General features: G+C 42.3%; 1 protein-coding gene across 3 annotated transcripts; it reads left to right on the top strand.

Moving 5' to 3' along the window:
- Positions 1-54: 54 nt before the first annotated feature.
- gna11b (guanine nucleotide binding protein (G protein), alpha 11b (Gq class)) lies at positions 55-26,300 on the top strand. Of its 3 annotated transcripts, XM_076108238.1 has the most exons (8): positions 55-1,106; positions 12,277-12,461; positions 14,368-14,522; positions 15,773-15,901; positions 16,806-16,934; positions 19,215-19,344; positions 19,838-19,991; positions 20,539-26,300. In XM_076108238.1, exons 1-8 carry the CDS (start codon positions 971-973, stop codon positions 20,727-20,729), a joined length of 1,209 nt encoding a protein of 402 aa, XP_075964353.1. In that variant the 5' UTR covers positions 55-970; the 3' UTR covers positions 20,730-26,300. The 3 variants fall into 3 exon arrangements, with proteins under 3 accessions (XP_075964353.1, XP_075964354.1, XP_075964355.1); XM_076108239.1 differs by lacking the exon at positions 15,773-15,901 and having other exon boundaries at positions 56-1,106; XM_076108240.1 differs by lacking the exon at positions 16,806-16,934 and having other exon boundaries at positions 56-1,106.
- Positions 26,301-26,853: the final 553 nt, after the last annotated feature.

The raw sequence follows: 26,853 nt of genomic DNA, 5'->3' as shown, positions 1-26,853 counted from the left end.
CATTCAATTGGTCTGTCAAAAACAATGTTTCATGCAAGCCCCCCGCCTGTCACTCAACACCCCAGTATCTCCTCCTCCTCGCTCGGCATCAGACTTGGAGTGTGTGTGTTCCGACCTTGTTCCAGCGACGAAAGCCAGCTGTTTGCAGCGAATACATTTCTGGCAAAAGCCACCCGGGCCGGGCCGCATCTTACCCCTCTTTAAGGCGGTGGTAGTAGCCTCGTGTTTTACCGTCAAGATGAGTCAGGACGTGATAGGGTGCTGCCCTGCTATCGCTAGCTAGGCGAACGAATTCCTTCAACCAGCTCGCTGTTTCCAATCACTGCGGGTTGACACAACATTAGCCGAGGCGTCGTTAAGAGAGCTAGCGAGGCTCTGCTCTCGTGTAGCCGCTACGTGCAATTTAGCCCACGTTAGCTCATGTAGTTACTTAAGAAAACGGACGCATTGCTGCCGCGTAGATAAGTGCAATAACGGCGATCACGCTAATGTTAGCCGACCACCTAGGAATACTACTTGTTGTAGCGTGAACCAGCTAGCTACCGTTGGTGAGGCTGCAGAGAAAATCAATTGTTACGGGCTCGGATGTCGCGAGGCTGCAGTTTTGAACCACTTTTTGGCAGATTGTGAAGATTGAATTTGGACCACAGTGACAGACGAAAAGACAGAGGAGGGGGTTAATGCTATACAACAGGTATTAAGTGGCTAATCTGCGGCAGTAGTTTTAACATTAACTGTATTAAGGCCGCCTCTTGACGTCCGGATCTCCCGTGATTTTTGCCGAGAACACCCGGGTGAAGTCGCAGTTGTTCTCGGCTGATTGGGACAACTTGACAGCGAGGCCCCGAGCTAGTCCCGTCCGTCCGTACGTCCAGACAGACAGACAGACAGACCACCTCCTCGCCTGAGATTGATAAACTGAGACCGTGTATCGCGTCCCGTCTTAACCGGGCTGCCCACAGCAGAGGGGATGACTCTGGAGTCCATGATGGCGTGCTGCCTGAGCGAAGAGGCGAAGGAGTCGAAACGAATCAATGCAGAAATTGACAAACAACTCCGCCGAGACAAGCGCGACTCCAGGAGAGAGCTGAAATTACTTCTTCTCGGTATGTAACATGTTACACGTTTTAATTGTTACGTCTTGTGTGTCGTTGTATGGACAACTCACGTTCTTGGGCCTTCTTGGCAATGCTAGCAAATATGCTGCTAGTTAAGGCTGCTAGCTGGCTAGGTTTCAGTGCGAGAAACGTTATCGCATGAATTTGCGAAATGCGTGGTCGGAGTAAAAAAAACAAAAACAAAAAACAGTAAGCTGGCTGGTTTAATGTGCATATCTGCAAAGACTGGCTAGCTAGCCGCACTGGTTCTTTACTCGAGTAATATGTATTTGCATTGGTGTGCAGACAACGGATCATTTGGCATCGAAGTTACTAAGATGTCACCGTTTTAATGTTGCAGGCTATACCACATGCTTGTCAGTGGGCCAGTTTTGACATTATTGACTAGCTCTCAAGCTAATTAGTCGGCTAACATCAAAAAACTGCCCCCGTGGTTTGTTAGCTGGTGATGGTTGAAAGGCGGAGATGGCCACTTGATAAAAGAAGCAGCAGCTTTGGATTGCTTTACACTGTTGCTTTCACCAGGTTGCATAACATTTTGTTCAACTGGATGAAGCTTCAGGTGCCTCAGTTAGCCCTTGCTTGGTTGTCCATTCATTCCATTATAATTTTCTAATATGTATTAGCCCCCCCCCCCCCCCCCCCCCCCCCCAGTGTCACACATCTACCCCTTCCAGAGGATACTGAGGGGATTTGCCCCCTCATCCTGGAGTCTATCTGAGTAGGTTAATGTTGGCTATTTTTATAGCTGGTGTGTGGGCAAGAGGGAGCTGCTGTTGAACAAGTTGCACTGTACTGCATTGATTCATTGTTCTCTGGGCACAAAAAGGAACATTGGGCTATGCTTTATCACCAGTGTAGTCGCGTGGCTTTCAGAAAAATGTATTTTGTGTGCAAGCGTCTTCTAACAGGCTAACGTTTAACTGTGTGTGCATGTTACCCGCCAGCCACTTAAAACAGATGTGTGAAAGCTCCTTGGAAAAAGGAAAGTGTCCTTTTAAAAAAAAAAAAAAAAATTTTAGGACAATTAGAATTATCTAGGTTGCATCCTTGGTTTCAAAACGTTTGCTCCCATTTCTCGCCCACCGAAAGCAGCCCTGGTTATTTGACATGTGTGTCTCCTTTTCATTTCCCTGCTGGATACCTCAGCTCGGATAACTAGGCCACATTAGAGCCACACCGTCGATGGGACATATTCTATTCCGTCATACGTTTGAATCGCTAGTGCACTCTATTCTACCTGGTGGCCAACGTGAGCGTGTCAACAGAGGGGTGTTTTGTTTTTGTGTCGCAGTTTTGAAAGGGTTTGCTTGTGTGCTGCAATCAAATTTCTCCCGCCAGATGATCAATAAACGGTTGGGTTGATTCCAGGATATTTAAAAAATAAGGTGGTCATTTACACTCTGTGTAAAACATTGCACTACCATCTGGTGTGTTGTTTTTTCAATACATCCCTAATTTTGACAGCAGACATTAAAAAACACTTGTGAAAGTGTTGGTGTGTGAAAGGCAGAGCAAGCACGACCTGCTATCAGTCATGGTGTAAGTGGCCCATCTTGTGTGAGTTAAGGCTGTCAGTGGACGCCTGGATAAGGACGTGTAAGGCAGGATTAGTGTAGGTCTTAATAGGCTTGGTTAAACACATCCGCTGCTGAGACTTTGGGATGTCACTGACTCCTATTATCCCCCCTGGCATTATTCACAGGCCCGCAGCCTTCAGTGAGCCGCCTGCCTCTCCACACATCACTGGAGAACGAAGACAACCTCTGTTTCTAAAAGAGTTTCCTCCTCGAGGACAAATAATGAAGCGACTAAATCTATTCAACCACCGTGTTTCATCAAATGTATCTTAAAGAGGAAGGAGGATATATTGAGTACTGGACATTAATCCATCTTAGTTGACTCCGGTCATTCGCTACCTGACAGGAGACAGGTTTTATATTTCAGCTAGACTCAATGCAAAGTGCCCAACTGCTCCTTCTGGCCAAGTATTCTCAATTTTAGTTGTATGGATTTATACATATTAGTACTGGAATATTTTGTGGAGGCATGTGATTCATATTTCTTTTTAAGGTTTCATAATTCACCTCATCTAGTCTTGTGTGTCTGGATTTATTTTGTAGGGTAGAGCTAAAACTATTGATCAAAATAAAATGATTCAACAACAATTGTGGTGATCTAAATGATTTAAGTCATTTATCAAACAAAAACGGCATTAGCTTCTAGTTCTAGGTTATCCAATGAGACGGTTTGCAGCCACTCTAATTTCATATGGTTTTAAATGGAATATTTGTGGGTTTTGAATGTAAAAAAGAGTTAGTTGCATGGTGGTTAAATAGATTTAATAGGTTTATTATTTGTCCTCAAGGGGGAAACTCTCAGAAACTAAAAGTACTTAATACATTTTTAATTTCCTATTGCTCAATGTGACATTTTGAAATTGTTTGTCTTGCCCGTCATGTCCAAAATGCAAAGATAGGTTAATCTGTTTACAGAAATTTAAAAACAAAAAAACTTAAATTCTCCCATTTTGAGTGGCTGGAACCAGCAAGTGTTTAGTATTTCCTGCTTTAAAAAATGACTAAATTAACGGTGCAGACAGACAATATGATTAATCTGCAAGTTTGTTCACCTCTAGATTGACGGATGCTGCAGCATTCTCCCAACAAAGTGTTTTTCTTGCAATAATTCAGATCCACCCTCCCTTGGTGTTCCTCTCCCTTCCTGCCAGGGTTTGCTATATAGTCACGGTGCGTTGCCAGAACAGCCATGCCTCGTCGATAAAACAGTTATGGGGTTTTGTTTTATTTGATGCCAGACACAGGCATGGTGTTTCCAGACTGAGAGAGGGTAAATGTTAGGGTTGGTTTTGCAGTTAAAAACTATAAAAACATCATACTTACCCGCTTGGTCAGAAAATAACAACTCTGCCAGGGCTGCAGCATTGCCCACAGTCTGGCTGCCTCTGACTGAGGCCATATCGGGCCATACTGACAGCTTCCTGCTCCACAGACCAGTGGTTTGCCTCTACTTGGTCAAAACACAGTGGACCAGGAGCTGTGGCCTTTGCTGCATCGGGTAAATGAACTGCTGGAGCGAGCGAGCAGTCAGTAAAGTGAAAGGGAAGGGCAAACTCTTTAGGGTTTCCCAAAAGTGCTGACAAACTGTAAGCTCCCAGTCAAGCTGTCGTTGTACCAGTTGGTGTTTGCTTTTCATGAAAATGTGGGCTTCACATGAAATATGAAGACTGTCTGGCAATCAGTTAAAAACTCCTGAGAATGACATCAAAAAGGCATTTTTGGTCATCAAAAGAATTTGTCGAGCACAGTATTAAAAATAGGGGCCAAAAGTCTGCTCACCAGCCCAAAATGTTTTGGATGGCTCAGTAGCACATCATCCCAGGTGGAGGTTTAATGTACAGTCATTTGCCAAGTCCTCATTGATTGAGTTGTTCTTGTCTATGCAGTACGTCTCGGTATCAGGTTCAGACATCCTTCAGAGGAACAGTCTGATTGAACTAGGAAGAGGATCAGGGGAGAGGCTCAGATGTTTATTGCTGACCTTCCTTCTTTTGCCAAGCCGTCTTATTTTGATCATATATGGCAATAGGGATCTTCTAGCTCTACTCCTCTGTGTGTGTGTGTGTGTGTGTGTGTGTGTGTGTGTGTGTGTGTGTGTGTGTGTGTGTGTGTGTGTGTGTGTGTGTGTGTGTGTGTGTGTGTGTGTGTGTGTGTGTGTGTGTGAGTGTGTGTGAGAGAATGTGAGGAGCTATGCGGATGGCCAGTTATTCCTGAAATCCTTTTTATCGTGATCAGATCTAATACTTTTTAATATGGAAATCATGAAATGGGCTTTTGCAATATTTGAGAGTTAAGACAAGCAAACATGTGGCATATTAACATATTCTCTGAGGTACAGAGGAACACTTTGACAACCACGTTGTACTTCTCTGTGGTTCATTGTGAATGCGGTTTCAGCATTTCTGTGAATGGAAATATTTTGCCAACCGTCATCATTGAGTAAGATTCATATTTTTGATTTTGGAATAAAAGGAATTGATTCTCTTTGGTAAAGAATAGAGATGCACCGATTGCAATTTTCTTAGCCGATTCTTAGAAGTCTGACCTTCTGATTTTTGCACATTTCAATTTTCTTTCTAAGAACTATAAATGACAGCATACACGTTAACACATTTTTGTTACTTTTCTTTCATGGAAACTTGAAAAACAATGGTATCATAGTAAAAGATTGACTAATACATAACTGCACCAAGTTACAGGACCTTCTCTCACTCAAACAAATCTCCAAATAAAATTGCTTCAGGTTACTGGACAAATAACGTCCCACTGAAAATGAATTGCAGTATATTCCTTTATGTTTTACCATGTGCCGTAGCTGCCTGTGTGTGAGGAACGTGTGTGTGTGTGTGTGTGTGTGTGGCTGTGACGTTAACACAGCTGGCTGAAGGGAGATTCGCTAGGGAGCTGAAAATGGCCCCTAACGAAGTACTTGCTGTTGGCTATATTGTATTATAGATGTCATTTCATATCAAAATATGTTTTCTGTTTAAAACGTACAAACATAGGAAGATGGCGAGTAAGCTCACCCATCGTTTAAGTGTTCACATCTCCAGTCTGATCTCGAGCACACCGCTGATAAATATGCTGTTATTATCATATTTAACGAGTTTCTATTGTCACAGTATTGTACATTAACCTTTGGCAACAAGAAGGTTGGTTTGGCACGACACTAGTAGGAGCGGAAACTGGTGGCAGAGAGGACAAAAATGAAAGGGAGAGACTGGGCGTGACATGCAATAAAGATCCCTAACCCGACTCAAACGTGGGATATTACAGGTCAGGGTCTTTAATGTAACTTTGGAGACTCTAAAATTCATTGTATCTGTGTAATGATTTGTTGACATGAAAAGTGTACATTTGTGCTCATTGGTTTTGGTTTCATGGTGACAACAAGTCTGCGTGTGTGTCCTGCATTATGCGTGAGGCCTTGGAAACACTGCAGCTACTTTGTGTGGCACTTAAGTTTGTTTAGAAATGTTTTGTTATGAGACTGTGATGGAGGCACTGTTTGTACAGTAGGACAACTCGTGAAGCACGATTGCAGTAGGTTCTGTGGCTTTAACGCAGTCTGTGTCTCACTCCGTACAGTATCTAGTGTCCAGTTACGATCATTTATAATGAACTATAGTATGAAATTAAAGTCACTTCAAGTCAACAGGTAACACATTAAGCACGCACCCCACTGTGCGTTCTTCATCACAGAACATTCCAGTAAATGTTCAGGCGGTCAACCTTAGACAGCCACACACACACTTTGTCTCTCCCTACGACATGGTGTCTATTACACAGTTGCTCACTGGTGCACATATGAACACATGCACTCGTACCTAAATGGGGTCGCGGCTCGCTCTTTGGAGATTTGGGGGTGAATGAGGCTAGATGGTGACTGTCCCATATACCGCCGCTACCTCAGTCCCCACAGGACGGGGACAGTGCCTCTTAGTTCAGTGTCTTCAGCCCTCTCTGTGCTGACAGGGTGGCATGTTCATTCCTGTTTACTCCCACCAGCTGCTGCGTACAGTAAAGCCCACACGTCTCTGTGATCATTCCATTTTAACTCGTGTCACTTCAACTTTCAATTTTGCGTTGGAGTTGGAACGATGGAGCATGCTTACACGTGTCATTTTATGGAGGATGTCAGGCTTGCATTGTGGTTTGGGATTTCTAGTGTGGAAAACCTAATGTGGATACATTTACCTCAATGCACCAGAGAGCAGTACATGTGTTGACTGGGCTTGGTGCAGAATTCGTCGTTACCGGTGTTACATGGTATTCGAGCATAAATCCTTTTGCTTTAAAAAAAAAAAAAAATGCATTGGAGTAGCAGGAGTCAGATTATGGGGGGGGGTCCTAACACCAAGGACTAAAGAAATGTTGGGGAGATAGAGCAGTTTATCCTTTGATGCAATAAGAAATGCCTTAATCTCAGATACAAAAAGGGGATTTTCTCTTCCAACAAAATGCCCAATTTTGGAGAACAGAGACTAGATAGACTGTGATTCACTAAAGAGATCTTTATCGTTTCTCATGGGTGAATCAATGCTTTGCAGAAGGAGCTAATAAAATCTGTGATCGCCAAGCTAACAAAAAGAAGCACGGAGAGCATTTTCTTTGTATTGCGCTGCGGCACTAATGTCCCGGTAGTGAGCAAGAGGATCGCTCTCCAGCTTGATGTCTGATTTATTTCTCGTGACCCTGTCACAAGATCTCCCTCTGCTGTGTTCTCTTTAAGTATCGTGTCCCTCTTTCACCAGACAACACACTACGAGCCTCTGTCTTCCCTTTTTTCCTCCCCAGATTGTACCAGCACCAGCCACAACCGTTAACATGCCCTCACCAGCTCTCCCCCACAAATACACTCTCTCTCTCTCTCTCTCTACCCCCTTTTTCACAACCCCTCCTAACCTCCCTTAGGCTAGAAATATGCCTCTCCATTCTCCTCCATCTCAGTCAAGAATTTTGGATATTCATAACTAGAATCTGTCCATTCTTTTTTGGATATGACCTAGAAAAAAGGGGTCACCTTTTAATAGCTCACACACTACTTGGGTTTGATAACGCTTTCTGTGCCAGGTAGGTACGAGTGTGAGAGAGAGGGAAAGACAAAAGGAGCTCAGCTTGTGGCCCAATGCAAGGTACACTACACAGCCCACACACAAACACTGCCTCTCGGATCAGAGCGAGAAGTCGGAATCAGGGGAAACCAAACAACAATGTGCATACAATTAAAACTAGCTCTGAACAGCCTAACTAAGAAGAACTAGTGAAATGCAAACATTGTGTGGTTAGTAACAGCTATCCATCTTGTTAAGACGCCGCACACTTCACCTGTATCCTCCGTTGCCCCGCTAGCTTTCATAAGCCTTTACATAACGCAACTGATGTCAGCTTGTGACACAACACCTGATGGACTTGACACACCGCTGTCTTAGTGCAGCAGATTCGTGTGTGTGTGTGAGAAGGGCCTGCTTTGTTTGCACGGTCTGCTCATATCCCATTATTTTTTCTCATTGTGCATCCCCATGCAGTCCACAAAAGGCCTCATTCTCAAGCAGGGCAATCCCTGTTAAACCTGGCTTCCCTCTGCAATGCCCGTCACAGCTTTCCTTTAACAAAGAGATGTGGATTATCGGCAACATGGCTAACCTGCATATAAATTCACATAGACACATAACGGTCCATTGGTATGAACAGTGTTATCTTATCTGGGTTTATGAACGGCCCTTTTAGGCAGCGCTTGACAATCCAATCTCAGCGGTTAGAAGAAATTTGCATAGACACAGCAGAGGTTTAAGTATTATCAGAACCTCAAAATTGGCATCAGCCAGATGTTGGCCTTTTATAGGAGCGCGCTGGAAAGATACTGTATGAATCAGGCAGTCACAAGGCTAACCGAAATGTAGCGTGGGTCTAAAATCCTTCACTAAATTCATCTTAGAAACTGGCCTCTTTCTGGCGTACAAAGGAAAGGGATTGAGCCAAGGGAGCCCGGAGCTACACAACACACACACCAGCTGCCTAACCAACTGTGGACACACACGGATCCTGTGGACCTCAAGGCATGGATGTTACCTTCACTGTGATGGCCCATTTTCTTTCCCTTTTCCCTGCAATGACTTGGGCAACACACAGTACAGGACTCCAGCAAACACACGCGAGCATAAAGACAACAGAAAGAGGACTCTCTCTCTCTCAGCTCTACTGCAGCTTTCCAACATGTGTTGCCTGCTGTCAGGATCTGGGCACAACTCCACTGCTTTGTGCCGATGTCTCTGCCGAGTGCTCCGTGTGCGTGGGTGTCACAGCTGTAAATTGAATATACTGTACATGGTATAGCCTGCACTGCACATTACACACACAAGTTCATCTGTCCACCTTAGGATAGCTTTTGTCTGTTCAACAGCGAGTATGCACCGAGTGCTGTTCTGGTCGAGTAGGTGTGGGTGAGCAAAAATAAAATCAAATACAGGCTTTACAAAAAGGTTTGGAGTAAGCGGCAGTATTTTAGTCTGCAATACACACTGTGCTGAACTGCTACAAACTAGAAACAGATGCCAGATCCTATAGATTGTTTCTTAAGCCATGGCACTCATTTAAGAAAATCTCATCATGGAGATTATAATCATTCCGTGTCCACACTTGGGGTGACGAAAAAGTGGTGTTGATAATTACAACGGACATATTGCAAAAAGAAAAATATTTGTCGGTGACCACAATATCATTAGAGCTCTTACTTTGCACTTTAAACACCCGTTTCCTCTGTTAATTGTTTCTCTTGTTAAATGCTAAATATAGGTGAAAAAAACAGTATCTGAGTACTTTTGTCTTCCCGTAAAACAGTTATAAATGTCGCATGACTCATCCTGCACTCAGAGGCGTGTACAAAAATTCATCCAATCAAATGAGACCTCATCGTTTGTGGTCCGTAGTTAGCCGACAGAGCAATATGGAGAGAGATGGGAAGAGATGTGTGTTTAGAATTTGATCCTCAATTAGCTGGGTCTATGTTATGATGCACAACAAGGATATGTGGCAATATTTTCATGGGGGCAGTAAACAAGCCAAAGCTTGGGCTTTTGTCGCTCATGTGATGAATTACAGGAAATGACGCCATCTCCTTGGTCTCTGGAGTAAACGTTTGAAAAGTGTTTGCGGCAAAGGCGAACAATACAACAGAGAAAAGCGTAGCGGTAATATACATGATTAAAGGGTTCTGCTTTAAAAACAGAAACACCTTCCGTCTGGTATTTCTCCTCCGTTTTGGAATGGGTCCACAGACTGTATGAAGTGGACCTAATCATAGTGACGTCACCCATTGGTTTGTGGACTGCCGCTATAAAGCCTCGAGTTCGGTGATTTGGCCGTCGCCATCTTGACTTTTTGCAACCAGTAATCGGAAGTTAGACTTCTTTTTGCAAACGTGTCCCAGTGGCAGTAAATCCAAAATATTGCCAAATAGGCACCTTTGCTTTGACGCCAAATCTGTTGGGACCCCCCCCCCCCCCCCCGCTACTGACCTCACACCAGCCCACCCCCAAAAGTCTCTGTGGAGCCGAGGCCCTTCTTCTGTGGTGCACAAAACGATGAAGAGCACAGCAGGCCTGAGGGGCTCGCAGTTATATTTACTGTCTGCTACGAGAGAGAGAGAGAGAGAGAGAGAGAAGGGGTGGATAGGAGGGGTTTAAAAAAAATAAAAAACAACACAGGAACTAAAAAGAGAGGGAGACAGAGGAGGGGTTGCTATGGTAACGGAAATATGGCTGCGCTTCAAAAACCTTGAATGTAGGTGGTGTTGAGATGAGTGTGTGTGTGTGTGTTTTCCTCCTCGTCTTTCCCTTTAATTTCTGCAGATATTATATATGTGCTGGATCCCTTTTTTAATTTCACTCATCAGCTTTTTTTCTTCTTCTTTTTTATTTTGTGTGTGTGGCCGGGGGGTTGTGTTTCTGGGCATGTAGAACATAGAGGGCTAGTGTGAAATGTGGGTTAGACCCAACACACCAAGCCAAGTGGGGGATTATTTTTGGCAATCACCGTCGGTCTTGAAAAGCTTGAAAACGTGCGTTTTTACTCGATGCAGAGATTATTTATTTTTCCACTGAATTTCAGGGTGTTTTGGTAGATTCAGAATAAATCTTTAGAAGCACATGCCTGTCTTCCAAAGCCTCTTCTCGGGCTCCTTACCATATGTGTGAATCTGGAAACCTGACACCACTCAAAGTGATGATCTTCCAGCCAGATATGGGCTCAGGAGTCCAGAGGAGGATCACTGAAGGAATGCAGCCTTTTGACAACGACCCCTGCTGTCACCTTTCGGCAGAGGCAGTTCAGTGCTAGATACTAAATGTAGGGCACGTCGTCTTCGTCATATTCATCAAATTAGATTGTATTCCCCCCACACACTCGCATCTCCTCCTCTTCCTGGAAACATTGTTGATTCGTTCACTCTCCAAACTGTGCGATAACATCCTGACGTTTTGAAATATAAGCGCTCGTAACCAGCTTTAGTTAATATATTTGGAATTTCTGTAGAAGGATTTTTATAACGTGTAAAACTGACTTAGATGAGCACCACATTTTTAGACCATTACTTAATTTTTACCGGCTTATGCTGGTAATGAATGAACACTAATAAAACATCAGATACACAAACGGGCTGCAGCATGTTCTTGGATCTCTTCAGCTGGCATCAAAGTTTTCTGCCATTTTTGCCTTTTCGTGGATCATCCGTCTCAGATCGCAGACTTGAGGTTGTTGTAATCGTCTTTTGCGATCAATCTGATTTCAAAATGAGTTGTCCACTAATTGGAAGGGAAAGGGCTCTAGCGCTTAAGTGGAGTGAGCAATACGAATATAATCCTGATCACGGGAAATGTGATTTTTAATTGAATATTGTGATCTAGTAAATGTTCTCTTGGTTGTATATGGATGTATAATACACAGAAAATGTTTTTTTTGTTGTTTTTTTTGTTTAAAAATCCAGGATTACCATAAAGTTCAGGTCATTAGTTGGTATAACGGTTTTATTACAGTAAATACATTCTTTGTAGTTTGCTTTTTATCGTTTTATCTCTAAAACAGATGCCTATACGCACACGTGAGTAAATGCCAAATGTCACTAATGCGACATTTATTTATAGCGGGGTGCACAATTGCTATGTGCTGTTCCTATTTTTTATTTTTATATATATATATATATATATATATATATATATATATATATATATTGGCCAAGAACAGGTTGCCAATTTCTCAAAATGGTTGCCAATGTTCTATCATCAGAAGCACCGTCGTACTGCTTCTGGTGTATAAAGTCTTATGCTGTGCTGACTTTTTTACCACTTTTTGACAGTTGATGCATAGATGATTGGAAAGTGACTTTACTGGGCTTATAAAGTGTAGTATTTTCTTTAGATGTTTTGTATCCTTGATATAAGACTGTACTGTGTGTGTTTTAGAGTGTATTACGTCTTAAACAAGACTACGCAGGCCTTTGCCGTGCCGTCTCACTATGCCCACACCGTAAGTTTGCTGCGTTTCTACCTATACTAACTATTTGCCTCCCTTGTTCTGTTCAGGTACCGGAGAAAGTGGCAAGAGCACCTTCATCAAGCAGATGAGAATCATTCACGGAGCTGGGTACTCAGACGAAGATAAGAGAGGCTTCATCCGGCTTGTTTACCAGAACATCTTCACCTCCATGCAGGCCATGATCCGCGCCACTGAGACCCTTAAGATCCCCTACAAATTTGAACAGAATCGGGTAAGGACTGACTCGGTAATAAGAAAATATCCTAACGGTCATTTGTTCCAGAGTCGCCTTTGGTTATTTGAAAGGTGTGATTTCTAAACTTCCATGGGGATAGTGTGTAGTGAAAGACCACAGCCGATCAGAAATCATTTGTATTTTAAGCAAGCCCCAGCCACGTCAACCAGTGATGAAGTCTGCTTCAGATATGATAATTGAGTATTTTGTACTATAGAATATGGACCTAAGACAGCACCCACCTGTCACTCAAAGCTGCCACGCCTTCAATTCAATTCAATTTATTTTTGTATAGCCCCAAATTACAAATTTCCCTCGGAGGGCTTTACAATCTGTACACGTGCGACATCCTCTGTCCCGGAACCCTCACACCGGAACAGGAAAAACCCTTTAACGGGGAGAAAAGAGCGAGAGACCTGTGGGAGAGCAACATGCCTAAAGTCTTAATATAATATAAACGGGCGAGTTATAGACAAATTCACCCCCTGAATTGTTGCCATTAACGGAGATATATTTATGGTATTTCCGCTTAATTTCTCGGTACCGGAGGCATCCGTTTGATTTGTATATTCATTAAAATAACTGAAACTAGTTACCGATGGTGTGTGAACAATACAACTACATAGTCTATTGTTGTATGCTACTGTAGTTCTCAATTCCAGTCCTTATTGTGAACCTCCAATTGAAGACTCATTTACACCTGGAATGCAAGGTGAATGTAATCCACACTTTGCACTTTTGTTTAAGTAAGAAAAGTGTTAATTGGCCTGAACAGACATTGATTGGCTCTGTGACTAGCTCCACTGCCGGCTTAGGGGCGGAGCAATATTGTGTGACGCACGCATACAGCCCCACTGATTGTGTGTATAACAACAATCACCATTTTATTTTAGGCAAATTACTTCTGCAAACAATGTCCGTTCTACTCCAATTCTATTTCTACGGATACAGCACAATGGGCCCATATAGTTGGATCACAGTAATGTGTGTGTGTATATTAGTAAGTGCTGTAAAGACCTTTCTAAAAACACTGTAAAGTTAAGAAAAGTATTAATTTCTGTCTCGCGTATCTAATATCAAGTCACAGCTATGAAAACATATAATAGTAGGTAGGGTATGAACGTATGTGGGGAAACAAGGATGTTTGGATAGACATGTCATGGTTGTGTCCCACTAAAGGTGTTTCTCTTTTTTCTCCTCCTCATAGCATGTCTGTTGTGCATTATACATTTACAGTATGGCCATTGTCTAATGTCCATCATGTCTGTTACTCTTCACATGGATAAACCTTCTCTAGGCATCTTAACGTTAAAGATTCCACATCAACTCTGTGTTTGAGCACCAACAATCATTGACGTAAACACAGAGGCCCCCTCCTCTCGTCCCAGCGGGGTCCAGCGCTCTGTCCTGCTGTCCGGACATCAGCGTAGGCCGGGTAGTGGAATAGCATTAGGTCCTAGCTGGGTTAGCTTAGCTTTGTCCTCGGCTCTCATCTCTCTCTTCCTGGGTCATCTCCACTTTTGATGGCGTTTTGGTACGGCAGATCTGGCAGAGATCGTCTCAGGCTCTGCGCTCCAGTAATAAACAAACAAAAAAAAATAGCAAAGTTGATGGGAGCTACTGCTATTCATCATCCTACAACCTCTTCATCTGTTGTTTTCCCAGTTAGACAAACTGCGTTTAATTCCTAGGAAAAATGTTCAGTTGCACAAGAAGATATGCGTTGAATTTGTCTTGAAGAAACCTTAATTTTGTAGAATAAGTAGAATATGTGGGTCATCAGCCACCAGGTCCAAACGGACAATAAAGAAAGTTGCCTACAAATATCTTCAGAAACAAGTTCATCATTGTCTTACATCTCGATTTATCTCAACTTTTTTTCCATTGCTTGTGTTTTTTTCAGTCCAACGCCATGCTTGTGAAGGAGGTGGACATTGAGAAGATCAATGGGTTTGACTATCACTTCATCGCAGCTATCAAAAGCCTGTGGTCCGACCCAGGGATCCAGGAGGCCTATGACCGCCGCAGAGAGTACCAGCTCTCTGACTCTACTAAATAGTACGTCAGTTTCTCTGTCTTTGTGTGTCTACGTGTGTAGAAATCCAGGATTTAAGAATGCTATACGTGTGACTGAGTTAAGTGTATATCTGTGATGCTGGTTTGGGAACTGATGCAGATTTCAGTGCCAGGATCTGATGGGGATCCTTTTGCAAATTTACAATGTAATTGATTCTCTAGTTATACAACAATAATGTCTGTTCCCAAACCTATGTACAACAGTCTGTCTGGTTTAACTTTGTCCACTAACGGATTATGTGGAAAAGCGTTGTTGGTGTGTTTGTGGCAACCGCATACACGTCCAGGATTTAAAGTATGGAGGTGTGCTATAATTAATGTGACAGTTAACTTGCTCACATTGTTTCTGGACAGACTTGAAGCTGTTTCATTTTTTTAAACCTATTACTTACAATTTTTACTTGTCGTTAACTAAATCCATCTGCTAACTAGATAACACCTGAGGTAAGTTGCAGAATAAATTGACCCTTTCATTTCTTGTACGGCAGGGAGACAGAGTTGTCTCCAGACCAGAGATCAGGACACCAGTTTTTAGAGTAATAAGTGTGTATTTGGTTGTGTTTTTAGTTGCAGGTTGTGTGTGTAACTACCTGTGTATAATTACCTTGTAAGCCTTTTGTCCGCATACAGCTGACGTATCGCAAAATTCAGCAGCCTATTTCACGATTTAACAACCCGATATGCCAAGCCACAGCTATAAAAGCGGGTGTTTTAAATGTTGGTTATAGTCCACCATAGATGTTTATCCACACTATATGATAATTGTTCGATCATTACTTTAGTTCATGCTGTCTCATCTAGCTGAAAGAGAGTAAAACAGTGACTTTGAAGTCATTTCACAATGATTGATTTTAAATGTCTGAATGCCAGTAGTAAGAGATACACTTGCCCCCCCGGTGTACAATTATTGTGCTTGCACCTTGTAGCCAAATGTGTCAGCCTCCTGTTGTGTGTATTTGCCATAATTACGTCCTAATAATCTGTGACCCCAGGCTAAATATCAAAAGGCACGTAACTCACCGGGCCCCCTGGTTGTTGATTTGCTGTACTACAGATTAATGACGCTTCATGTCAGTGTGCATGCAGGTGTGCCTGCTTTGTTGGGAATGTGTATGTTATGGTAAATACGTTCGCTATCCATTTGTTTTTGATGTGTAGTGTGTATGTGAGGAAGAGAAGAAAATCATTGAATCTGACTTCATTTCAGTGTTGTCCATACTGTTCATCTCCAGTTACCTTAGCGATATAGACCGTGTGACTGCAGAGGGATACGTTCCCACCCAGCAGGATGTGCTGAGGGTCCGTGTACCCACCACGGGTATAATAGAGTACCCGTTTGACCTGGAGAACTGCATCTTCAGGTACCCCCATGGCACCAGGACTGCAGCATCACCGTGGCTAGAGGACAGAAACCACTGATCACTGTCAGGATACTAACACATTAGTGAAACAGGGGCAAGGCTTTTGTAAATTGTACCCTAAAAAACAAAATGTCCTCGCATTACAACTGTATGGGGAAAGCTCGTACTTATTTGGCTAAATAGACCAAGTTGTCCTGTAGAGAAAAATACAGATGATGTTGTGTTAGTCAACCTGATTAGATATCAGTGGTTTGTGTTCAGAACTGTGCTAATGTTCTGGCTCCAGGAACAAAACTAAGGCCGGACATGTTGCACTATAGCGTTTGGAGAGCAGCCACTGAACACTAGATGAAGAAGGGTGAGTGATGCCAAAGATTCACCAGGAAGTTCATATCAAATCTGGGCACTGTTTTAAAAACAAAAGAATTTGAACTTTTTAAAATGAAATTACGAGTTGATATGTTATGGAATATGCTTCCTGCTATCCTTGATGTCATACTTGTCCAAACCTTTATCTAATCCAAGTGCTGCTGTATGTGCTGCTGAAACACTGCTCCTACTGTCACTGATGCCACCACACTGTCTGCAACATAAGCCACGAAAGTACTTGGGGGGGGGGAGTCAAGTAAACTAAAAGCTGCGGTTGCAAGTTAACAGCTGACATCAAAAGTCTTGTGTTGTTTTTTTGGATACAGTGTTGGTGGAGCAGTGACACTAACTAACACCCTATGTTTCTGAGATGTGGCCTTTTCTGTGAAGCTTCCTCAACAGGACTGATCCACACTTCCTGGAATTGCAGGGGGGGGTTGCGGTAATTGCTTGTCCCGCTTTATATAACTGTTTTTCTGTCTCTTTTTTCTCTTCATCTCTCTTTTTTTTTTCCCCTCGACCGGCCCGCCTGTAGTTATCTTTCCGATCTGGATCGTATTGCAGATTCCAGCTATCTTCCCACTCAGCAGGATGTGCTCAGGGTGCGCATCCCCACTACAGGAATCATAGAGTACCCATTCGACTTGCAAAGCATCATTTTCAGGTAGAAAGATGCCCGTTTTGGCTCAGTCTCTCCTTGTTCATCATCAACCCATACGTCCTCTGATGTGTTTTTGTCCAAAACGCCAAATAAACCCATGTTTGATTTTTTTTGTCCACCAAATCACTGGAAAGAACTTATAACCTGTGACTTTTAACTGATGCATTGATGAGTGTCTGTATCCCATTCTTACTCCTCAACCCTTCCCCTGCAATCATAGAAATTAAAGTCATAACCATTTTACGTCCTACATTTTCTTTTACCTCCTGCCACAAACCGCGCACATATCACACAGCCCCCTGACGAACACACAGTCCTACATTCTGGTGCCCGGTCTCTGTAAATGGGTCACCTCCTCTCTTCCTCCTCCTCTCTCCGGCTGGCAGAAGAAACGAGGTCGTCCTCTCCGCGGTAGAGGAATGTTATTTTGGGCAGCAGGTCCTGCAGGGCCTATATTGGCCCTGGGTCTCTGTGGACCCCGGTGGACTGGGCCACCACCAGGGGGCACCCTTGTCTTGTGAATTTATATTAGATTTGTGCAGCTCTCTCAGGAGACCATGGCTCACCTGGTCTTGAGGTTTGCGCCTGTGTGTCCAGAGGCCCAACAAAGTACAGGAAGCTCAACCTAAAGTTGTACCGATGCCGTTTGTATGATGGCTCGACATCAACGGTTTTTGACCGGAAAGATTTTACTGAATCGGTCGTCACAAATGAAGGCTTAATGAAACTGGGACCTGAACTCCCTGACGAGTGAAGGGTGACCGTGTCAAGGAGAAGCTCAGGGAAGCAGAAACCTCACGAGGATTCACACATCCGTCAGCTTTAGGACTGCTCTTATTGAACGGCTTCAACAAATGCCAGCTTGTCGGCCTGCACGCACATGTGCTGAAGTCATACATCCAACGTATATATCATTCGACTTGTGATGCAATTTTCTCAGCTTGTAGTTTGTCATTCGGTTACATAGGAGGCGTCCTTCTACCATGAAAAGGATCCCACCACCAGAGGTGCCCTCTGTATCTTACATCAACATTTCAACTCTGCCTCCTGTCCTCTATCTTTTCTTCCTGTGCCCCTCTCCATATCATCTATGTCCTTCATTTCATTGTTCCTCCCGTTTCCCCATTTGTCCTCTCCAAGTGCGTTTCAAAACTTCACAAATTGTCTGTGTGTGGTGCTTTATCACACACACCAAGGGAGGTTGAGAAAGCTGTCGAGTAGAGAAATGAATGCATTCTGACCTTTTCACTTTCACAGTAGCGCATAAACAAGTACAGACTGATCTAGTATCGGATGTAATGTATGCCTCTCAGTTTAAGACTTCCAGCAAGAATATTTCTTTCCTTCTGAGATAAGATGCACAACCAGATAGACAATCTGCTACACAGCTACCTGTGTATTGCAGTGTTTCTATCTTCACTATACAACCATAGATTCTCATTCGTCATCTGCGGGGAAGATCCAATAACGACCGATCATTACAAACATTTCTGTAGTTTCTGATACCGCAGTTTGTCTGCTTCTGCTCAGACATTGCGACTGCACTTTTGACAAATGATGAAAGTAACACAATTTCCTAAACTGAGTGGCATTGGTTGTGAAACTGATCCTAGATCTGTGTCAAACGGGAAGCTTTTATCTTTGTGGTGGCATGCATGACTCGCCTATTTACAAGGACAAAAGCATATTCACACTGCACTACACTGTTTGTTTGTTTAGTTCCTCGTCAAATGTAGAGATCTGCTCACGTTTGCTCTGAAACCCTTTAAAACACATAGACAAGAACTTGTGAATAGGATTAAATCTCTTCTTAAGGTGTTGAACCCATCAAGTCTTGTTTTTTCCCCAAACTAGTTGGCTTGAAATATCATTATTAGGATTGCACGATGGCCTCTATTTTTATTGTTTTTTACACGATATATCAGCACCCAAAAATAAATGATAGTAAAAACGGGTTATGGCTTTCATTGGTCCCAGGATGAGAGGCTATATCTTTATTTGGGTCATGTGCTGAAACGGTTTTAGGAAGACATACACCAGAGAATGACTTCAGGACCTGAAACAAGTGTGTTCCTCTATTGTAAAGTTTTATCACAAGTAAATACATCTTGATGGATTCAACACCTCCTTTTAAGAACGTTTTTAAAAGTACCGTCCTTTCAGCCTTTACCAGACATTGAGGGTAATGAGAACATGAAACATCAAGAAATACATGCAAATATTTTTTTCCCCTTCTTGATTCTTCACTTGTCCTCTTCCTCTTCACCTTCATCCTGCCGTCAGGATGGTGGATGTCGGAGGTCAGAGGTCAGAGAGGAGGAAGTGGATTCACTGCTTTGAGAATGTCACCTCCATCATGTTTCTTGTGGCGCTGAGTGAGTACGACCAGGTCCTGGTGGAGTCCGACAATGAGGTAGGTGGACATCAAAGTACCTTGACCATTCAGTTAATACGCAAGAGAAAAACACCTAATGTTGCTAAAACACAATAGGCCTCGTTCACCAACCATTCGGCAGAACTATTGAATTTGTTTTTTCACATTTGGAGTCTGGTGCTCCACCATTATTACAGTGTGCACACAGCCCTGCAGTCTCATGCCCTTATATGTGGATTAGCGGGGCTTTTACGCATGCACACGTTTTCAGTTTACAATAGGATTTATCATTACAAGAACACGTCATGATTTAGACTTATCTAACCGTCTGAAGACAAAATTCAAGAAAAACCTTGGGAAGATATTGGTGAATGAGGCCCAGTGTTCTTCACACACACACACACACACACACACACACACACACAGGCAGCATGAAAATAACTTGTGTTAAAATGCATACATCTCAATGAGATGAGTCAATTTAAACTAAAACATATGACTTTTCTCACTGTTCCCCTGCTCTCTGCACCAGAACCGCATGGAGGAGAGTAAAGCTTTGTTCAGGACTATCATTACCTATCCGTGGTTTCAAAACTCCTCCGTCATCCTCTTCCTCAACAAGAAGGACCTGCTAGAGGAGAAAATCTCCTACTCACACTTGGTGGACTATTTCCCAGAGTTTGATGGTGAGATCATCTATACGTTGGTGTGTGTGTATATGTTGACTAATCTAGCAATGGACTGTCGGAAGCCGCCCCCTTAGATGGAGCTAATGTGTTATTCAAAACTGCAAGAAAAATAATGAAGACGCTTCCACTTTTAATGAAGTCTTACACAGATTAAATACGCAATATAGGCCTACAAGATTATGGGGCTACAAGACATCTACTGCTTTCCAGGTTTTATTGGGTAAAGTAGGGCTTTTTAAACAACATATTTGCATTGCGGACCATTTGCAACAACGCCACCAATGGAAGAAGGCCTTACCAGAGACAACCGGGTATTCAATGGCAAGAAGGGAACACCACAGTAGTATTTTTCTGGTCATGTAAGCCGTTTCCCGGTCATTATGCTACGCTACCCCTCCCGTCTAAAGCTCAATACTACATGCACAGACATGTATCCATCAGGAATACACGCATTTCCCAAATTGCTGACCCACTCCTTTTTTGTGCTCGGTTTATAATAATGATATAAACAATTTTTGCATGTGCTTGTCTGTCTGTTTCCCAGGTCCCCAGAGAGATGCACAGGCAGCACGGGAGTTCATTCTCAAGATGTTTGTGGACTTAAACCCAGACAGCGATAAGATCATCTACTCTCACTTTACTTGTGCCACGGACACGGAGAACATCCGCTTTGTGTTTGCAGCTGTCAAAGACACCATCCTACAGCTCAACCTCAAAGAGTACAATCTGGTGTGAGGGCCCACCTACGACTACGGCACATCTCCTCCCCCATTGCACGAAAGCACACCTCTTTGGGAGTGTGCGCTCAAGTTCACATGCATTACACAGCACACCATGTCGGCTTTCACACACACACACACACACACACACACACACGCTCACTAACAGAACCCTTCCTTCTTTTTTTTCCAGTACAGTACATTCACAAATCCTCCCACCTGCAAACGCCGCCCCTCCTCTTTCACCAAAGCTCGCCCTCTTCCTCCGTCGCTCGGGCAGCTTGTTGTGTCAGAGTACCCGCTCCTCCCAAAGCTGCTCCGTGTGTCAGATTTGGCCTCGGCTGCTGGCTCTGGCACTTTTTATCTGGCACACAAACTTTTCACAAGGACTGTACAGTGACTGAAGGGGACTTTGGTGTTGGTGTGTGTGTGTGTGGGTGTGGTACGTGTTTGTGTGTGTATTTGGGGCAGCATTGAGGAGCTGTGTATTGGTGAATAGCGGCATCGAACCCCTTTGGCCCTCCGGAGTTGACCCTCAGCAGTGTGAGATCAGATCCTCTGTCGTGTCCTTTGTGAGCTCCTATCGGTGTGGAAGGAAGCGAGTGCTGTATCTCCTGAAACCAACTAGGAACCAGTGGGTGGCATCATGCTTCTTGAGACAGAGTGACTTGGACAGAAAGTGAAGCCTCACACCGGACACTAGGGGACGGGGCCGAGGATTCTGTCTCCATCTAGCATCTATGAATGTACCCACCAGTGTCAGCATCACAATCGCAAAAAATATATATATATTATGAAGTAAATGCATTAATAAACACACTTAAGTTAAAAGCACGAGAGGGCAAGACATAGCTAATCAAAATCTCTTAATTGCTGAGTTCTTAAAAAAAATGTTTTTAATGATAGAAATTTGTTGCTACGTCTTCTTCTATTTAACAAATGATGACTCAAAGGAATGGTGATAAGAATTCGTAAAGAAAATCTATTACAACTTTTAAACTTTGCAAAACAAAGACGTCTTAAAAAAAAAAAGAAGCAACCAGAATTTTTACTTGACATAAGTATCCTTTAAAGATTTTTATGGTATTTCTTTTTTTTTTTTTTTTAGTTAATCGCATTGCTTCCCCCCTCCAGATGTTTTCTGTGTGGATTCACAGGGACAATCGTCCATGTGACCATCACAGCATCTGGCTCCACTGATTACACCCCCCACACCCTTATTACAAAAACACTAGTAGCGGGTGAGAGGACCCTGCTTTCGACATGGGCTCTGCTCCGATTGGCGGAAGCAGATGTGGAGGGGAGCGTGATGTCATCAGTGTTGATCAGCCCACGGAGCACATCTGCAGCTCGGGCTGCAAGTAGCTTATTCAACAAAACACAAGCTGTAAATTAAACACGCCCACCACACCACAGTGCTGTGGTGTGGATGGAATCCATGCGGTCACATCTCTGATGACGTCACACCTGCGTCACGCAGCCGTCCAATCAGACACACTTCCTGACTGTGACATCACATCAGGATGTGTTTCTGTTTTTTTTTGTTTTTTTACTGTATAGTCACTTTGTTTATATATAGATTGCTTGCTGTTGAGGGGGGGGGGGGGGGGGGGGTTTATGATCCTTTCACAGAAAACGCACTCTGAAGTCTGCAAACGTTGTTTGTGTGTATTCGTTTGTAAATACATATACACAAAACACTCCTGTACAAAAAAAACGCTCTGTGGTACACCATCTTTGGCAAAAAAAAAAAAAATCTACAAAAAAAATCAACTTCTTTCATTAGCATACAGTTCTTTCCTATGAATTTATGGTAGTAGTAATACTGTGATTATGGATTTTGTTCACTTGACTACACGGAGCTGAGCGGTGTAGAGGAAACGGAAGGAGCAATAGTCTGAGAAAAGAGGTTCCTCTCTACTACTGCGACCGCTCTGGCTCCAGACTATATTAACTAGGGCTGGTAGAAATCTTCACAGTATGGTGACGAGATGATTTTAAGAGTAATTAAAGATTTTTTTTTTTTTTTTAATTTATCTAATTTATGGACCAGGTTTAAAGGTGTTAATAATTTGATTGCTTTTGAGTCTGTCATGTTGAAGTGCTCCTTTTCTCATGGCGGAGCCTACTTGAGTCTGAACTGCTGTAAAAAAAAAACTAAACTAAAAACCCTGAATGTCTGGTATAGTAAGGACTTTATCTCTGCTTTCTATTTCTTATCGAGACATTTCCAGTTGTACTTTGCCATCACAACTCCATCCATCCATGATTATACTGTTTGGTTTTCTTTAGGAGCCCTCACATTTGTTTTGTTTGATTTAAGAAAAAGGAAAAAAAAAAAAAAAGAGAAACTTGTATTTCCTCTCGGTTTATAGACTCGGCGCTGTAATGCATACCTAGAAAAATGTACAGTACGAACGTAGGTGGACTTTTTTATCAATGATTGAAGACCCATGCGGTCCATGCTTGCTATTTGTAATTTAACACAAAAATTCAGTTGTTGGTTTTTGCATTGTTAATTTCCAGTTTTTTGAGGCTTGCTTTGATAGTGCCAGTGAAGTGCAGATATACTTTATTTTTTTTTTTTGGTCTTTGACCTTTTCTACAGGTGACTTATTTTTCATCCTCATTAAGGGCTATCACAGTGCATCAGACAGTGGGGGAGTGGAGTACAGGACCACAGTGAACAAGTCATCCACTACTAGAGATTACTGTGCTATAGGAAGTATAGGCAGGGTGTAAATGCAAGCATACGGTGTGTGTAGAGAGTTTACCAACACTAAACGGTTCTCTTTGTTTATTTCAAGTATCCGGCCCTTTGGTGAATTAGGTGGACCCATTATCTGACTCTCCACTTCTACTTATTTGTATGCATTTGGTATCACAGTGTTACCTGTGATGCCTCACGCAGTGTACAAACACTTTTCACTAAATACACTACTACCAGGACAAGTATTTCATGTCCCCCCCCCCCCAAGTATTTGACTTAATGACCATGCTTGTGGCTTTGCATGTTTTAATCCATTAACTACAGATCTTTTACTTTATTGATGACCATTTCTCCTATTTTTAAATTGATTTCCTTCTTTGCGAGCAGCTATCGGCCTCTGTTCACTCTAGCAGGTATGAGAAGTAACTTGCAGAGTTTAAACTTGATTCTGAGCGAATCCGATCCACAGTTGACATTGAGTCACCTTTTTAAAAACATTATTGTGCGATTGTTGGTGTTAAGTGAGAAGGGGCTGCTTCAACAGTCCCTTGATATTGCATTCAAAGAGGGATGCACCAATCCAATCAATCTCCTGATGGAGAACTGTGCTCTTTTTTTCCCAGGTTTAAAATCTGTACACCACACTGTATGGAACTTACTGGAAGGATTTTATTTTTAGGTCAAAACGAGTCGGCTGTTAAACAATCTCGCATATTTGATTAGTGCACCCTTTAAACTAAGATGAGCTTTCACCAGTCTGTTTTCTCAACTGCATTACAACGAGAAACCAAGATGACGAAACGTCTCAAACCATTTTCACGTTGGTTGATTTTCTTCGGTGAACAGAAACGACAGGCTGCCAAAAAGACAAGAGAATCGGTCTAAAAACTAAAGAGTTATGCAGTGAACACTAGGTTAATGGGGCTAAAATGTATATTTCTAAACGCGTGTGGTCCTTAACTGCCATTTTGTCTGCTGAAAATGACACTAACCTTGAGCGGGAAGAAAGCAGACAGCCATCTGTTGGACTGCTGTCAGAAAGAGGATGCCAGTATTTAAGTGGAACAATATACTAGTATGGATACCCAAGTATTTTATCAGTATGTTTAAGATGTACTGTGTTGTTGAGTGCAGCTCACTTTAACGGTAACGAGTCACGTTTTATTTTCAAACTTGGACACTACAACAGTGGCGCGTGGTGAAGGGCCGACTGGCTGCTTGGTGTGGTTTTGGTAGCGCGTTAGCGGCCCGCAGTGTGTTTCTGACACATTTTATCTCAACATGTACAAGCTGAGAGAGAGAAGCCAAGTCTGTACAAAACCTAAATCTCCGTCTCATTCTTTGATTCTTGTCAGTTTTGAGCGACGACCAGTGAAACACTGGATTGGGTTTTCACTACAACACACTTGTTTTTTTTTTGTTGCCTTTCATTGCCTTGAATAATGAAAGATGGTGTTTCGGTCCTTTTGCTGTTTCGGAGCGTGCTCTGTGACCTTTTTCGGGTAACCGTGGTTGTGTGATTTCCCTTCCTGTGGGCTTGTTAGAATAAGCGGAATCAAACTTATCTTTTTTTTTGGACATCAGTGTGGAAGTCGGTGCATATTTCAAAAACTTAAATCTATTTCCCTTTTTTTTTGTGTTTTTCACTTCCTGTATCATAAGAAAACATTACCAGAACTCTATTATTTTGGACCACTTGATTTATTTTTCCTCACTCCAATGAAACCTGAAGGTCAATTGTGTAGTGGTGTATAAAACGCTGTTTTTTTTCTCTTTTATTTTGTATGTAAACCAAATGTAAATTATGTATTATACTGAGTGTGCCAACCCCACTCTCTCTAGAGCAAGGCTCTCTCGAAGTGCCAATGCTGTGGTCATCATCAAAGGACCACCACCTGAGACACCCCCCCACCCCCTTTTTAAATATAACACACCAGAGACTAAAAGGATAGATGATTAAGTACACACAAAGACTTTATTCTGTATTTAAGATTGAAGATTTAAAAGATAATCTGCTGTTTTTTAAGAAACTGTAATTATAATTGCATGTGCTGTTTATTTTGTGTTGGAAGTGAGGGCTTTGATGTTTTCATTGAAGCAAAGCCCTCGATGAAGGGGGTTCAATCAGTTGGTTATTATCGATTATTGATTTACATAACTCTTGCCATATTTTTTTATGTGTTTCATGTATTTGTTTCAACCACTGTTGCCTGATCCTCATTCAAACATGAACATGACTTATGATCATTGCCGCCTTCTAAGAGAGAAACATAATGACAAGGTATCTGTTTTAAATTGAAATAAATTTGTTCCTATACTTGCTCATGGTGTGTGTGTGTGTGTGTGTGTGTTGAGTGGGTTTTATGATTTTAAAGTTACTGCTGAAATATCCATTTCTTTTTTTCGGTAAATCTCAAAAGCAAGTCTCATTGTGAATTTCATTGATCTTAAGTTTAAAATTTAACAAAAAACAATCTCTTTCCAGTGGGAGCAAATCAAGCAGCCACCGTGGGCCATCAAAGGAATTTAAAATGCAAACGATTCAGGTTTTTGATTTAATTATGATACCTAATGGCAACTGCAGGAACAGAAGATGTTGGGGTGCAATATTAGGCACTCCCTCGCCTCCTGGTTATCAGCTGGGTGGACCTATGGGAACATGTTCAGGATTTGGGAAGTTCTATGAAACAGTTTGGGATTATTTAAATAAAATGTTTTTGGGGCACTGAAATTAATTTGGGGATTTGAAGAGTTTTTTTTTTGTTTTTTTTCTGAAAACCCCTGTTTAGAATTTGAAAATGTCTCTTAGTGGTTGTATGATAAAGGCAAACATGCATGCCGATGCCCAATTGAACTATTAAACTCCCTTCTTCTGTGCATTGCATTTTTACCCTGTCCCTTCCACGTTCCCATTCAGTAGCCTTCAGACTACACACAGGGCTCAGAGACCAGAGTCCCACCCAGTATTTTCTGTGTCAGGTATCGTGAAAACTGGATGAAACACAATATTACATAGATTCCTGTGATGAATGTGAGCATAGTATAACATTAAATTAAAAAGGGCTCCAGTGCATTACATGGCCACATATTTAGGCAGTGTTCTCCAGTGGTGGAAAGTTACTGCAGTACATTTTTCAGGTACATTTACTTTACTTTAATATTTAAATGTTATGCTACTTTAAACTTTACTTCACTACATTTATCTGACAGGTGGAGTTGATAGTTAATTTGAATATCAAGATTTTACAACAAAACAAAGTGCTAGATAAAACTTTCCAACAGTATAAAAGTAGTTCAAATTAGTTCCACCTCCACCAGCTGTAACATTAAATGCTGTGTCAAAGCAACAGTAATATTTCAATATGATTTATGATAAAAAAAATATATATATATATATATATATAACTGAAAGAGGGACCATTCTCCCCAA

Source organism: Anarhichas minor, unplaced genomic scaffold, assembly GCF_050575085.1.
Source record: "Anarhichas minor isolate MPS153535 unplaced genomic scaffold, ASM5057508v1 ptg000040l, whole genome shotgun sequence".
In the NCBI taxonomy this organism is placed as follows: domain Eukaryota; kingdom Metazoa; phylum Chordata; class Actinopteri; order Perciformes; family Anarhichadidae; genus Anarhichas; species Anarhichas minor.
Note: the sequence above shows the minus strand (reverse complement) of the source record. Positions and strands in the feature narration are given on the sequence as shown.